At 59.5% G+C, this 12,674-nt stretch overlaps 2 protein-coding genes across 9 annotated transcripts; one reads left to right on the top strand and one right to left on the bottom strand.

Moving 5' to 3' along the window:
* Positions 1–269: 269 nt before the first annotated feature.
* FBXO2 (F-box protein 2) lies at positions 270–6,113 on the bottom strand. The gene is made up of 6 exons (XM_059041946.2): positions 5,959–6,113; positions 2,303–2,683; positions 1,703–1,832; positions 1,535–1,630; positions 920–1,058; positions 270–705 (listed from the first exon to the last, which is right to left on the bottom strand). Exons 1-6 carry the CDS (start codon positions 5,978–5,980, stop codon positions 571–573), a joined length of 903 nt encoding a protein of 300 aa, XP_058897929.1. The 5' UTR covers positions 5,981–6,113; the 3' UTR covers positions 270–570.
* On the top strand, positions 2,526–11,872 carry FBXO44 (F-box protein 44). Of its 8 annotated transcripts, XM_059041978.2 has the most exons (7): positions 2,526–2,683; positions 5,959–6,249; positions 7,594–7,865; positions 9,064–9,190; positions 9,333–9,428; positions 9,538–9,673; positions 10,750–11,872. In XM_059041978.2, the coding sequence occupies exons 3-7, from the start codon at positions 7,601–7,603 to the stop codon at positions 10,891–10,893; spliced, it is 768 nt and encodes a 255-aa protein (XP_058897961.1). In that variant the 5' UTR covers positions 2,526–2,683; positions 5,959–6,249; positions 7,594–7,600; the 3' UTR covers positions 10,894–11,872. The 8 variants fall into 8 exon arrangements, with proteins under 8 accessions (XP_058897961.1, XP_066873557.1, XP_058897965.1 ...); XM_059041961.2 differs by lacking the exons at positions 2,526–2,683; positions 5,959–6,249 and adding an exon at positions 6,357–6,441; XM_059041970.2 differs by lacking the exons at positions 2,526–2,683; positions 5,959–6,249 and adding an exon at positions 6,521–6,638.
* Positions 11,873–12,674: the final 802 nt, after the last annotated feature.

The raw sequence follows: 12,674 nt of genomic DNA, 5'->3' as shown, positions 1-12,674 counted from the left end.
GAGGGGGGCTCTCCACACACACTGGGTTCTGGCTTCTGGGCAGCTTGGGTGTCAGTCGGGCGCCAGGCCCAGCTCCCCGCTCCCTGGCCTCACAATCCCAGCCTTTGTTCGGCGGGACCAGGCCTGGCTGGCTCTGCACCCGCCCAAGGGCCCCTGGAAACCAGAGCAGCTGGAACCCCACCAAGTATTTTTCCAGGCTGGGCCAGGGGCCCTCAAGAGACAGACACTGAGCAAAGGGAAGGGAGTTCATTCATCCTTGTGTTCATTCATTCCTTCCTCCGACAAATAATATTTATTGAGCGCCCATTTTCGTGGCAGGCACAGTGTTAGGTGCAGGGGATTCAGCAGCGGCGGGCCCAGTGCAGGCCCACGCCCTCACCCGTCTTATTTTCTAGATGCAAATATACACCAACAAAACCCATCTTTGCCTCTGAGGGGGCTGGTCTTCGAGCATGGGACGGGAGAGGAGCGCGCCGGGTGCGGAAGGTCAGGATGCTACCGACTAAGTCCTATCTACCCCCGCGCCTCTGGCCCTCCAAGGCAGCTGGGGGAGGCCGGAGGAGGGGTCACTCAGGGCTCTACCCACACGCTGCTGTTGGTCACCCGGGCCCCGAACCAGCCCTTCCAGTAGACGCAGTCCTGTCCGCCGTGCTCGAAGCGGACGAAGCGGACGCCCGGCCCGTAGTCGGTGAAGGTGTGGGAGATCTGCGGGTGGGGAGTCAGGGGGAAGGGGGAGGGAGGGTCAGCCTCCCCCAGCCACCCCACCCCGCCGCTCTGACCCTCGTCTAGCCCCCTGGATTTCTCCGCGTAGCGCCCCTCCTCCAAGCCTCTCGGCCAGTCCAACCCTGCCCCGCCCACACGGGCCGTGGGCGGGTTTTTCACGAGCCCCGCCCCACCGCCCCCGGGCCTCCAAGCTCACCTCAATCCAGCCACCGTCGTCGCTGTCTTGTGGCACTGCCACCTGCCCGCTGTTGAACTCGGCCAGCACGTCCTCGTGCTCCGACAGCAGCTTCACCGTGAGCTCGTACAGGCAGCCGGCGTCTCTGCGGCCCGAGTACCTGCCCCGAGGGGGAGAGGGAGCGCCCGGGCAAAGGCTTCAGCCCTGCTGAGCTGGTCCTCTGGGCCCAGCCCTCTACAGGAGTTAACCCCGCTGACCAGTAATACCGATGTTCCCATTTTACAGATAAGGAAACCGAGGCCGGAGGGAGAAAGTGACTTGCCCAAACCCAAGGACTAAACCCCAGGTTTAGTGTTTCCTCAGACCCAGTGTTGGGACCGAAGCCAACCCACAGGGACACTTTGTGTTGGGACAGCAGGTGGATGTTAAAAAACCAAAACCAAAACCAAAAACAAAAACAAAAAAAAACTTGCCAGCATTTACAACTCAGGAGGGGAGATGGATTTCCACCTTCTCCTGAAAACTCATGGTCACGTGACTGCGAGCTCTAGAGTAGGGAGGCAGCGGTCCCTGAAGCAGAGCAGCCGCTTCCAGTTTGCCCCTCAAGCCCCCTCCCGTTCCCCCTCGGCCGCTCACCAGTCCTTCACCATGATGGCCGGCTGGGTGGTGTCCAGTAGCTCCTCCCAGTAACCCTCAGCCTGCAGGTCAATGACCTGCGCTTTGCGACACCACCTGGGAGACTGGGGGTTAGGACTGAGTGGAGGTCCCCTCCCCCCCCTTCTCATCCCTCCCCCTTCTCCTTACTCGAAGGAGGAGGCGAAGTACTTCTTGACGCTCTCATCGTGGATGAATTCCACCCCGCAGTCTCCGGGCAGCTCCTCCACCCTCCAGCCGTCCCCACCGTGCTCCACGTCGCACCAGCCCTCCAAGTCCTCTGTAGGAACACCACAGCCCCACGCTGGTCACCCAGCCCCCGCGAGGGCGTGGCAGGGTGGCTCTTGCCCCTATCGTGGGGGGAGGATGAACGTGGTCCTTGAATGGGGTCGCGGCGGGCAGATGACGGTGGGCGTGAATGGCGAGCACCTGCTGTGTGTCCCCAGATTCTCTCTCCCTCCCAGGAGGGTCCTCGGCGGGGCCTGTCTTGCCCCAGCTCCCTGGGGGTGGAAGGATCTGGGAGAGAGACACCTCCCGCCCGCCCCGCACCCCCCCCCCCCCGACTTCCCCCGCCCCGGAGCAGGACCGGAGGATAATACTACACTCTGTACTGGGGCTACTCTGTGCTGGGCACCGCGCCAGGCGCCTTATCTCATCCACCCCTCAAAGCAGGCTGGCCTTGTTACTGCCCGTTGTACGGAAGGGGAAGCTGAGCCCCCCGGGCCGGGGTGACAGGGCGCGACCCCTCACCTTCCCCGCACGGGTTGCGCAGCAGGTTGCGCCGCCTCTTGCTCAGGAAGTAGAACTGCTGCCAGTGGTCGCGCTCATCCTCGGGGCCGCCCTCGGGGACCAGACCCTCTTGCTGGCACTTGAGCAGCCACAGCGGAGAGCCGTCGACCAGCTCCTTCCAGCGCAGGCACACCAGGCGGCAGGCCTGCACCAGCTGGGCGGCGGGCAGCTCGGCCAGCACACGAAGCAGCAGCGGGTCGGGCAGCTCGTGCACGTACGCCGCCTCCTCCTCCTCCTCGTCGCCCTCGTCCTCGGGCCGCTCCTCCCCGCCGCTCGCCTCCTCCGCGCCGGCCTCCTCCTGCGGCCCCTCCGGGCTCGCCTCCTCCGGCTGGCCCACGCTCTCTGCGGGCGGGCGGGGTGCGGCTGAGACTCCCCCCCCCCGACGGCCCCCCCACCCCCGCGCGCAGGGACCGCGCTGTGCACGGCGTCCGCCCCCACCCACGCTCGGACAGCCCTCGGCGGGGGCCGGAGTCTCCGAGACCAGAGCCTGGGACCCTGCGGAGGAGGCCCAGGAGCCCGGGGCCACAGATCAGCTCCAAGTCTGAAGAGTGGCCTCAGAGGCCTCACTTTCCCCCGCAGCGCCGGTAAACCCCATACCTGAGCCGACAGCAGTAGCTGGTGATATTCCTGACACAGCAAAGCCCCTTAGCCCTCTCAGCGGCCCTCTAAGATCCCTGCCCGGGTCACCTCCTCAGGGGAGCCCTCCCGAACTGCCCCTACTACAACGTCCTCTCACCTCACCGCTGGGAGTTCCGTCCTTCCTAGCTTTTGTCCAAGGGTTTGACGGTTTATAAACACCTTTCCCGGGGACTAGGCTGAGGGGATGAGGGCAGGAACCGGGTCTGGGAAACTCACCGCTTCATCCCCCGTGCCTGGCTTCTGGCGCCCTGCCTGGCTCCCTGTCAGCGGCTAGTGTTTATTGGGCACTTAGCAAGTGTTAGGCACCGTTCTGAGCATTTTAATTTTTTTTTTTTTTTTTTTTTGTGGTATGCAGGCCTCTCACTGTTGTGGCCTCTCCCGTTGCAGAGCACAGGCTCCGGACGCGCAGACTCAGTGGCCATGGCTCACGGGCCCAGCCGCTCCGCAGCACGTGGGATCCTCCCGGACCGGGGCACGAACCCGTGTCCCCTGCATCGGCAGGCAGACTCTCAACCACTGCGCCACCAGGGAGGCCCTGAGCATTTTCATTTTTACTCTTTAAATCCTCACAGCATCTCTTCTAGGTTGTCCCTATTACCGTCCCTATTTCGTTGATGAGGAAACTGAGGGACGGGAGAGGTAAAACCACCCAGGATCACGCAGCAAATGAGTGGTCGGAGCCTGGATTCGAACCCAGGCGGTCGGGCTCCAGAGCCACCTTTAACCACCACAGCCTTGAGAAAATGATTCGTTGAGTTGAGGGTTGTGATTTTGATGTCACGGGTGAAAATGCTCAGGTTCAGAGATGGGGAGCGACCTGCCAAAGGTCACACTGCTGGCATTCAGGCAGGGGATGCGGGAATCTGAGGCCTGAAGGGAAGGGAGAGCAGGGGCTTGGGGATGGGGGGGGGAAGCTCGTTAAAAGAGAACATGTGTATCAAGTAGGGAGATGTAGTAAGTGCTTGGGAAGGAAGGTTTCTTCACTCCTTTTCCTATTCCTGGCCCTCAGCTTCCTCGTCTGTAAAATGGGGGTAATCCCAGGCCAATCAGCCAGTCCTGATGTTCAGCTCTTCTGAGGAGGGGGCAAGGGCATTCCAAGTTATGAGGAGAGGGACCGATATCAGGAGCTGTGGGCTGGACTGTCTCCTGGATCCTGGCCGGCCTCAGCTGGGCCATCGAAGCCTTGAATAAGTGGATCCCGAGTGCCCAGTGTCTCTGGAGGAGGGAGAGACAGTGGGGAGGTGACGGAGCCACTCTGGGTGATGGGGGAGGCCACTGCTCTCAGACGCAGGACGGGGGGGGGGGGGCGGGCGGGAGAGTCCTAAGTGCCCGGCCCTGGAAAGCCAAGGTGGTGGTGGAAACAGGCCAGGCACCAGGAGAGGAACGGGCAGGGCCTAGACCCAAGGCAGGGTGTTGCCAGGACCTGGGCGGCCAGCCCTTCACCTCCTCATATGCAGCATCTCCCCACCACCCACACTCTCAGCCCCCTGAGAACCGAATCAGGGTTTACATCTTTGGAGCCCAGAGCACACAGTGAGTCCTCAGTAAATCTTATTTAGTGAATCTTATTATTCAGCACAGTTCCCTTCATTGTTAGCTTTTTTTTTTTTTTTTTTTGCCACATCTTTATGATGTGGGGTTTCACACTTCCCTTTTGGCAAGGAGGAAACTGAGGCCCAGAGAGTCTTACTGACTTCTCCCACGTCACACCGCAGAACTGTGGGATGGCAGAGAGGAAAGTGCCTGTCCTGAAGCCATGTCACCTGCCCGTCTTGCTGCCCACAGCTCTCTGGGGAGCTGGGCCCAGTGCCCTCACCTCTCCACCCCTCCCCCTGCCCTGCCCTGCCCTGGCCCTGGTGGACACCTGATGCTCCCCCGAAAGGTGCACCTCGCCCAGTCCCCTCTCCTGGCCCCAGGCCTGGCACTCAAGGCCCCAGATCTGATTACAGGCCCCCCCCACCCCCTCTTGAGCACACACAACTCCCCACATTGTTGCCTTCGGAAAGTTATCTGGCCCCTGGAAGCTGCCTGCGAGGCTTATTCACTCACCTGGATTGGGCCCCTGAGTCCAGGGAATAGCTGGGCCCTGGGAAGAAGCAGGAACCCATTCTGGGGCCCTATGAAGGGTGGGGCACGGGGGCCATGGATTGGGAGCAAAAGCGGAAGGAGCTAGGATCTTCAGGGCTGGAGGGAGGGGGGGGAGCTTGGCTGCCTGAGTGAGCATCAATCTGCTTCCCATTGTCTCCCCAGGCAATGGCCACTCTCAGATGGGCCTGGTGAGGAAGGCGTGGGGGCAGGCCTTGTTCCCACCCTGACTCAGCAGGCCACCCCTACAGGCCCAGCGGGGAGCTCTGGAGATGGGGAGCGGGGATCTTTGGTGCCAGACAAGATGACTGGGCAGTCTCAAAGGGCCCTGAGCATCGGCTGGAGCTGATGTCCCAACTCTCCCTCACCACCAGCCTGGTTCCCACTGGGCATCCAGCCACCCAAATGAAGGACAGCCCCTCCAGACAAGGGGTCCCAGGAGGAAGGCTGGGATGGGGTGGGGAGAGACCAGTAACCCCAAGAAATTCATGGGGATTCAGGCATCTCACGGCCCAGAGTTGGCAAATGGAAGAAGCTGATGGAATACAAAGGCTTGTGGCCTCTTCCATCCCAGATCGGTCCCAGACCCGGGTCCAGTAGGCCCTCAGGAGGCGGGAACGTGGGATTTTACTCATATGCTATTTCCCGGGTAAACGGGACCCAGGAGCCCTCCCTCTCTGCCTGTCATCTCTCAAGGCCTCCGGCAGATCAAGACACCAGACAGAGGACTGTGCTCCTTTGAGACTGTCTCAGGGGCTTTGCTTGGGTGAAAGTGTGTCGCTCTGTGTCTCGGGGGCCCCCTCGCTCTCTGATGCCCCCTCTCCGTAGCACTCGCCCGCCTGCCCCGGTCACCCCTCCAGGGCTGAGCGAGTGCATCCGGCGGCGGCGGCTACCTGGGTCACCGTCTCCGTCCATCGCTGCAGAGCGCGGTCGCGAGAGGAGGAGGACCCGGAGCGCTGCGGGCGGGCTGTCCGAGTCCCGCGGCGGCGGCGGCGGCGGCGGCGGCGGCGAGTCCAGGCGCTGCTCACGTCTGGGTCGGGTCCCGGCCGGCCGCGCCTCTTAAAGGCCCCCGCCTCCGCCCCCGCCCCGCCTTTGGCCCCGCGCCGGGACGCCCCACAGTCGGGAGCGATCGGCCCGAGGCCTGAGGCTCCCGGTTCCTTGGCGGACCCAGGAGGCCAAGAAAGGTCGGGAGTCGTTTCTTTTTTTTTCTTTTTTTTTTTTTTTTAATGGGGGCGGGTGGGAGTCCGATTCGGGGCGTCTCCCAGCACCCTCCTGGGGTGGCTGCTGGGAGGAGGCGGCGAGGAGGCTGGGACAGTCTGGGTCATGCGGAGGGTGTGGGCAGAGGCTCCTCCCGGCACGACACCGCCCCGCCCCAGGTAATTTTCCTACATCCGTGGGGGGCGCACCCCAAGCCGGGTGCTCCCCGCGGGCCGGGGACCGGAGCGGGCCGTGGAGGCGGGGCCGGGGCGGGGCTCGGCGGGCTGGGGCGGGACCGCATCCACCGGCGACCGCAGGCTGAGGCTGGCTCAGCCCCTGCTGCGGAGCGGGATCGCACGGCGGTGGCAGAGGGCAGGTGACCGGCGGGAGTGGGCGCGGGGAGCGCCGGGGCGCGGACGCGGGGTGCGGGGGCCGGGCGGGCGGGCTCGGCGGTTCCGGGTCCAGCAGCAGTGCGCCGAGGGAGGCCCGGCGCGGACAAGGCCCAGGCGGCGGGGTTGCGCGGCGCGGCCTCGAGAGGCGGCGCGAGCAGGAACCCGAGCTGGGGTCGCCATCGATGCGCAGGGGTCCGAGCCTAGACTTTGGGAAACATTTGAAGGCCACGAGGAGGGATGGGAAGTCGAAGGCGCGCGGGGACACCCGGGGCTGGAGCCCAGCCACGGGGATGGGGGTGGGGGCATAGGAAAGCCCGCTCCCCATCTCCCACCCCTTCTCCAGTCCCAGCCAGGCAGAACATTTCCTCCGTGGTCTCGAAAAAGTGGCTAGAGCCCTTTGGACCTCGGTCGGAGACAATGATAATTATTCCCCCCCACCCACCCATATCTCCGCTCCTCCGTTTTGAGGATGGGAGAGAGAATGCGGAAAGTACCAGACAGGCTGCGGGGCTGCGAACTGTTGCTTCCATGCGAAAGACCGTCCGGCCTATTGAAAAAAGCTGGCTCTGGATTCAGAGAAGGCTCAGGCTCCTTGCCCCGCTGCTCCTGTCTGTGTGACCTTGGGCAGACCCTGCCACCTCTGCTGCCTCCTTAGCCTCCTTTAGAGGCTATTGTGAGGTGCCAGTAAAAAAAAAATCAGAGCTCCCCTTTTACTGAGCTTCTGCTGTGTCCCAGGCTCCTTGTACCCCCTCTAGGAGGTAAGTACTGTTCCTGGCCCCATTTTACAGAGGAGGAAACTGAGGCTCAGAGAGGCCCAGTGACTTTCCTGAGAGAGTCAATGGCAGTGCTGGGAGGGAACCTCCAACACCACGGGGTGCTGCGAATACTGGGTCCTGGGGAGAGGATCAGGTCTGCAGTGCAGCTTTTCAACAACCACAGGAGAGCCATGGCGGTGGGGAACATCAACGAGCTGCCCGAGAACATCCTGTTGGAGTTGTTCACGCACGTGCCCGCCCGCCAGCTGCTGCTGCGTTGCCGCCTGGTCTGCAGCCTCTGGCGAGACCTCATCGACCTCGTGACCCTCTGGAAGCGCAAATGCCTGCGTGAGGGCTTCATTACCGAAGACTGGGACCAGCCCGTGGCCGACTGGAAGGTCTTCTACTTCCTCCGCAGCCTCCACAAGAACCTCCTGCATAACCCGTGCGCCGAAGGTGGGGTGCAGACTGGGTATGACGTGCCCCCAAACACACACACTGTCGTGATACCAGCTAACATTCATTAGGCACTTACTATGAGCCAGCCACGCACTTTGGGGGGTTTAATTCCTTTCTCACAATAATCCTAAGAGGTAGGTACAGTTAGGCACCCATTTTTCAGATGGGCAAACTGAGGCCAAGAGTGGCATTATTCCGCTCTTATTCCACTCTGAAGGTTATTTCCCCAGTGACCTTTCCTAGGAGAGGGAATGTTGGCCAGTTGGAATGAATTGTGCCCAAGACACAAGACCAGGAAGTCAGAGCCATATTTTCTTGGCCCGGCTCCCAGACTCCAGGACTAGGCCTACTAGGACTGCCCAGAAGACAAAGGGGGCTTTGCTTATGAGAGAATGAGAGATCCAGTCTTCTTCCCAGCACATTCCAACAAAAGGTAAAACAAGACTTCTGCGGTCATCCAGAGCCCCCTCTTTTCCCGTGCTGTGTTGTAAATGCTTAAGTAGACACTTTGATGGGATGAGAACCTCAATCTCTGTTATGTGGCCAAATTCTGGAGCAAAATGATAGTAAAACAACCCCAAGCTGTCCAGAGCTTTCAGATGCCTGCCTCACTTGACTCCCCAACGGCCCTGTTCTTGGCAAGCATGTTGACAAACTATGGTCCATAAGCCAAATCTGGCCTAGGAGCTAAGAACAGTTTTTATGGTTTTAAAGGGTTATTTAAAAAACAAACAAAACAACAAGACACTATGTGATAGAGTCAATATGTAGCCCACAAAACCTAAAGTATTCTGACCCTTTATGGAAAAAGTTTGCCAGCCCCTGTTCTTGACCCCGGTTTACAGAGGACACAACCAAGGCTCAGAGAGAGAGAGCAGCTTGCTTAAGGTCGCAGAGCCCAGTACTGGTAGAGCTGGGACTAGGCCCAGATCTGTCTGACCGGCACCAGAGCATTCCATCACAGAAGTAGTCTGGTCGTTCCCGTCATCAGGATTCCCAGTAGAAATCAGTTACCATGGTGCCTGGAACACAGGCAGCACCTAATACAAGGCAGGCCCTGTTGATGTGCAGGGTTCCCCAGCATGGGGCTTGAGGGCAGCTGCTGAAATCCAGGGAGAGGTGCCAGGAGCAAGGGGCACTTGGGAGGCGGCCACTGAGGGGCTTCCCTTGGATACGAACTCTGCTTTCCCACCAGAGGGGTTTGAGTTCTGGAGCTTGGACGTGAATGGAGGCGATGAGTGGAAGGTGGAGGAGCTCTCTGGAGACCAGAGGAAGGAATTCCCCAATGGCCAGGTCAAGAAGTACTTCGTGACTTCTTATTAGTAAGATCCAAGGGGTCTCGGGGTGGGGGGAAGCCCAAGTCACTGCACCTTGGGGTCTCTCCTGCTCTGGGAGGGGCAGTCCTAGCCCCCCAGTGCCCTAGTGGCGAGCCCCAGCCCCTCCCACCCCTCCACCCACCCCCAGCACCTGCCTCAAGTCCCAGGTGGTGGACCTCAAGGCTGAAGGGTATTGGGAGGAGCTGATGGACACCACACGGCCAGACATCGAGGTGAAGGACTGGTGAGTGCTTGGGGCGAGGGTCTGGGGGGGGGCCCTGCCACTCAGGTGCCCCACCCCCACCCTGCCCCCCCATCTACAAGGCCCTGATGGGCCCTTCCTCTGCCTGCAGGTTCGCAGCCAGGCCAGACTGCGGGTCCAAGTACCAGCTGTGTGTTCAGCTCCTGTCGTCAGCGCACGCGCCTCTGGGGACCTTCCAGCCAGACCCAGCAACCATCCAGCAGAAGAGCGATGCCAAGTGGAGGGAGGTGTGTGAGCCGGGAAGGGGACAGGGGGCACATTGTCCAAGGCTGAGACTGCAGTCAGTCAGGCCCAAGTTGAGATCCCAGTTCTGCTGCTTCTTACCTGGGCTTTGGCTGCTCTGAGCTCTCAAAGATTATCTGTGGGATGATGCCGGTAAAGCCATGTTCGAAAAGATTAACTATTATTAATTACTAATATCAGTTATTACTATTATCTAGGTTAGGGTTCAGTGAACTTTTTCTTAAAAGGCCAGATACAAATAGTTTAAGCTTTGAAGGTTTTACTGTATCACAACTACTCAGCTCATCAACTCTGCTGTTGTGTTGTGAAAGCAGCTTTAGCAAATGGGCATGACTGCGTTCCAATAAAACTTTATTTACAAAAACTGGCAGTGGGCCCCTAGACCATAGTTTGCCAACTCCTGATCCAGACCAGTGCTCTCCAGTAGAACTTTCTGCAGTGATTGAAACGGCCTGTCTGGGACTTCCCTGGTCTGGACTCGGCGCTTTCACTGCCATGGCCCCAGGTTCAGTCCCTGGTCAGAGAACTAAGATCCCGCAAGCGGTGCAGCACAGCCCAAAACAAAAAAAAAAAAAAGAGAGCGAGAAAGAAAGAAATGGTCTGTCTGCCCTGTCCAGTTTGGTAGCCAAGAGCCACATGTGACAATTGAAAACTTAATAAGAGCCAGTTCATAGTACGACTCGGAACTGAATTTTTAATTTTATCCAACTTTAATTAATTTTAACTTAAATAGCCACATGTGCTCAGTGATGACTGTATTGGACATCCTTTGGCAGCTTGCAAAGTTTCCTTCAGTTCATTTGAGCTTCACTTAGATAATTCCGTGGAGTGGACCCAGCAGGATTTTGCTCCATTTTACAGATGAGGAAACTGAGGAGGCATAGACAGGGGAGGTGGTCTGCCCCAAATCAGAGTGAGGACTAGAATTCCATTCTGCTGACTCTGGGTCGAGCACTGAGACCTCAGCCCATCCTGGCCCCCTCACCCCCTCAGGCAGTACCCCCCTCAGGGTCAACTCCCCTGACCGCTCTCCTTCCCTCCACCTGCCCCCGCCCCCCAGGTCTCCCACACGTTCTCCAACTATCCACCCGGCGTCCGCTACATCTGGTTTCAGCACGGCGGCGTGGACACTCACTACTGGGCCGGCTGGTACGGCCCGAGGGTCACCAACAGCAGCATCACCATCGGGCCCCCACTGCCATGATGTCCCCGAGCCCCCAGCCACCTAACCCCAACTGATAAACTGCTGTCAGAGATGGGCTGGGCTTGGGAAGGGGAGGTAGAGGCCAGGCTCTCCCAGACTTCCTAGTTCATCCTTGCCCTCCCCAGTTGCCTCTTCACGGAGCCTCTTCATTTGTACAGCCTTCATATGTTATGGGTAGCTAGCTCTCTGCCCGGGGGTCTCAACCTGAATGAGGGGGCCCCTGAGGTTGGGGGGGGTGCATGGTGTTCCCCCAGATGCCTCTGAGGGAGGGTCTCCAAGCTCTGCTGGTAACCTAGATCTATGTGTCTACCTTCCCTTGCTGGGTCACTTCTCACTGTCTTCTTTGAGGGCCCTCAGACTTGGGTCAGTCAGGACATCTGGCAAGCCTGGGGCTGCCCCGCATAATACAGACGCTGGGCGATGATGTAGCTCAGACAGGTCTGGGGCCAGCAGAGCCGTCCGTCCTCTGCCACTCCCAGGCTTTCTCACTCTGTCCGCCCGTTTAGCGAGGTGGCTTTGGTCCAGAGGCTCAGGCCTGGTCTGAGATAGGCAGGCCCAGGGTGGGGTGGGGTCCCGGCCAAGTCTGGACTCTCTTCACTGAAGAGAGTGAAGCCCCAGAAGCCACATGTGTATTAAGTGAGGGCAGGGCTGTCCAAAAGACACGCCTGGAATCCTGCACACGGCAACCCAGGGCAGGTGAGGGGCAGGATTGGGCCCTGAGAGCTGGGATGTGTGAGCCCTGGATGAGTGGCATGGGGGGGTATTTTCAAGGACCACCTGTCCACCTCCATGCCTGGGCCAGGCACTGTGGCTTGGAGAACATTCCAAGCGCGCACCCTACCCTTGGAACTGCCATTCCCAGGACCTCCCTGCCCTGTCGGACCACACAAGAGGTTCCTGCCTCTCCTTCCTGCTGGAAAGAGAGCAGTTCTCCTACCCCTGCTGCATGTTGGCCAAATAAAAGGTGTTCCCAGCCCAACCTGTGCCCTGTGCTTTCTGGGGGAAAAGGCAAACTTCATGGGAGGTCTTGCCCCTTGCCTGTAGAAGCTGCAACTTATATGGCTCTGTCCAAGGTACAGAGAGGGGTTGACCTGTCAGGATCCAGACTTCCAAGAATGAGGGTCCTGGGACAGACCCCTGGACAAGCTGCAGACATCTCGCACCCAGCAGGCCTCCAGTACTGCCAGCTTCCTCTGGAGGCCTGGCCACAGGCTGGGGGTGGAGCGTGCAGGTATCTTGGGCAACTCTTGCCATCCCAGACACTAACTGTTGTCTTTTTCACTGCCCAGGGCTTTACTGATAACAAACAAAGCCAAAGAATTTACTGTGTGCCTGGCACACAGTAGGTGCTCAATAAGTACTGTTAAATTGCATTATCTGACTCAGCAGTGCGCTAGATTAGGGCCTCAACCAGGGCAAGGACTGTTACCGACCAGGGTTCTTGGCCTCCTTAATCAATAGAAATTGATAAGAGGCCAGACAAGTTTCAGATAAGGCTTTCCCGGGACCCCTGCTGCAGCAGGAGGGAGTGAAATCAAGCAACAGTTTCCCTTGCTGGATCCCTTGCTCACTCTGGGGGAGTGGGGGAGCTGGTTCCTTGTATGGGGTGCGGGGAGGGGTGTGTCCAGGGGCCAGGCAGGAGGGGTGGCTTAGGTGTTTTGCCCACCCCTTTGGTGGTGGTGTGTGCCGCGGGCATGCGCAGTACCCTGCTTTCGCTCCCAATGCTCTGTTTTTGGGCTCTTCAGAAGTGGCAGTTGGGTTTTCGGTCTTTTTGTATCTTG

This window comes from Kogia breviceps, chromosome 1 (genome assembly GCF_026419965.1).
Source record: "Kogia breviceps isolate mKogBre1 chromosome 1, mKogBre1 haplotype 1, whole genome shotgun sequence".
Lineage (NCBI taxonomy): Eukaryota > Metazoa > Chordata > Mammalia > Artiodactyla > Physeteridae > Kogia > Kogia breviceps.
This window is presented reverse-complemented; position numbering and strand designations above follow the sequence as displayed.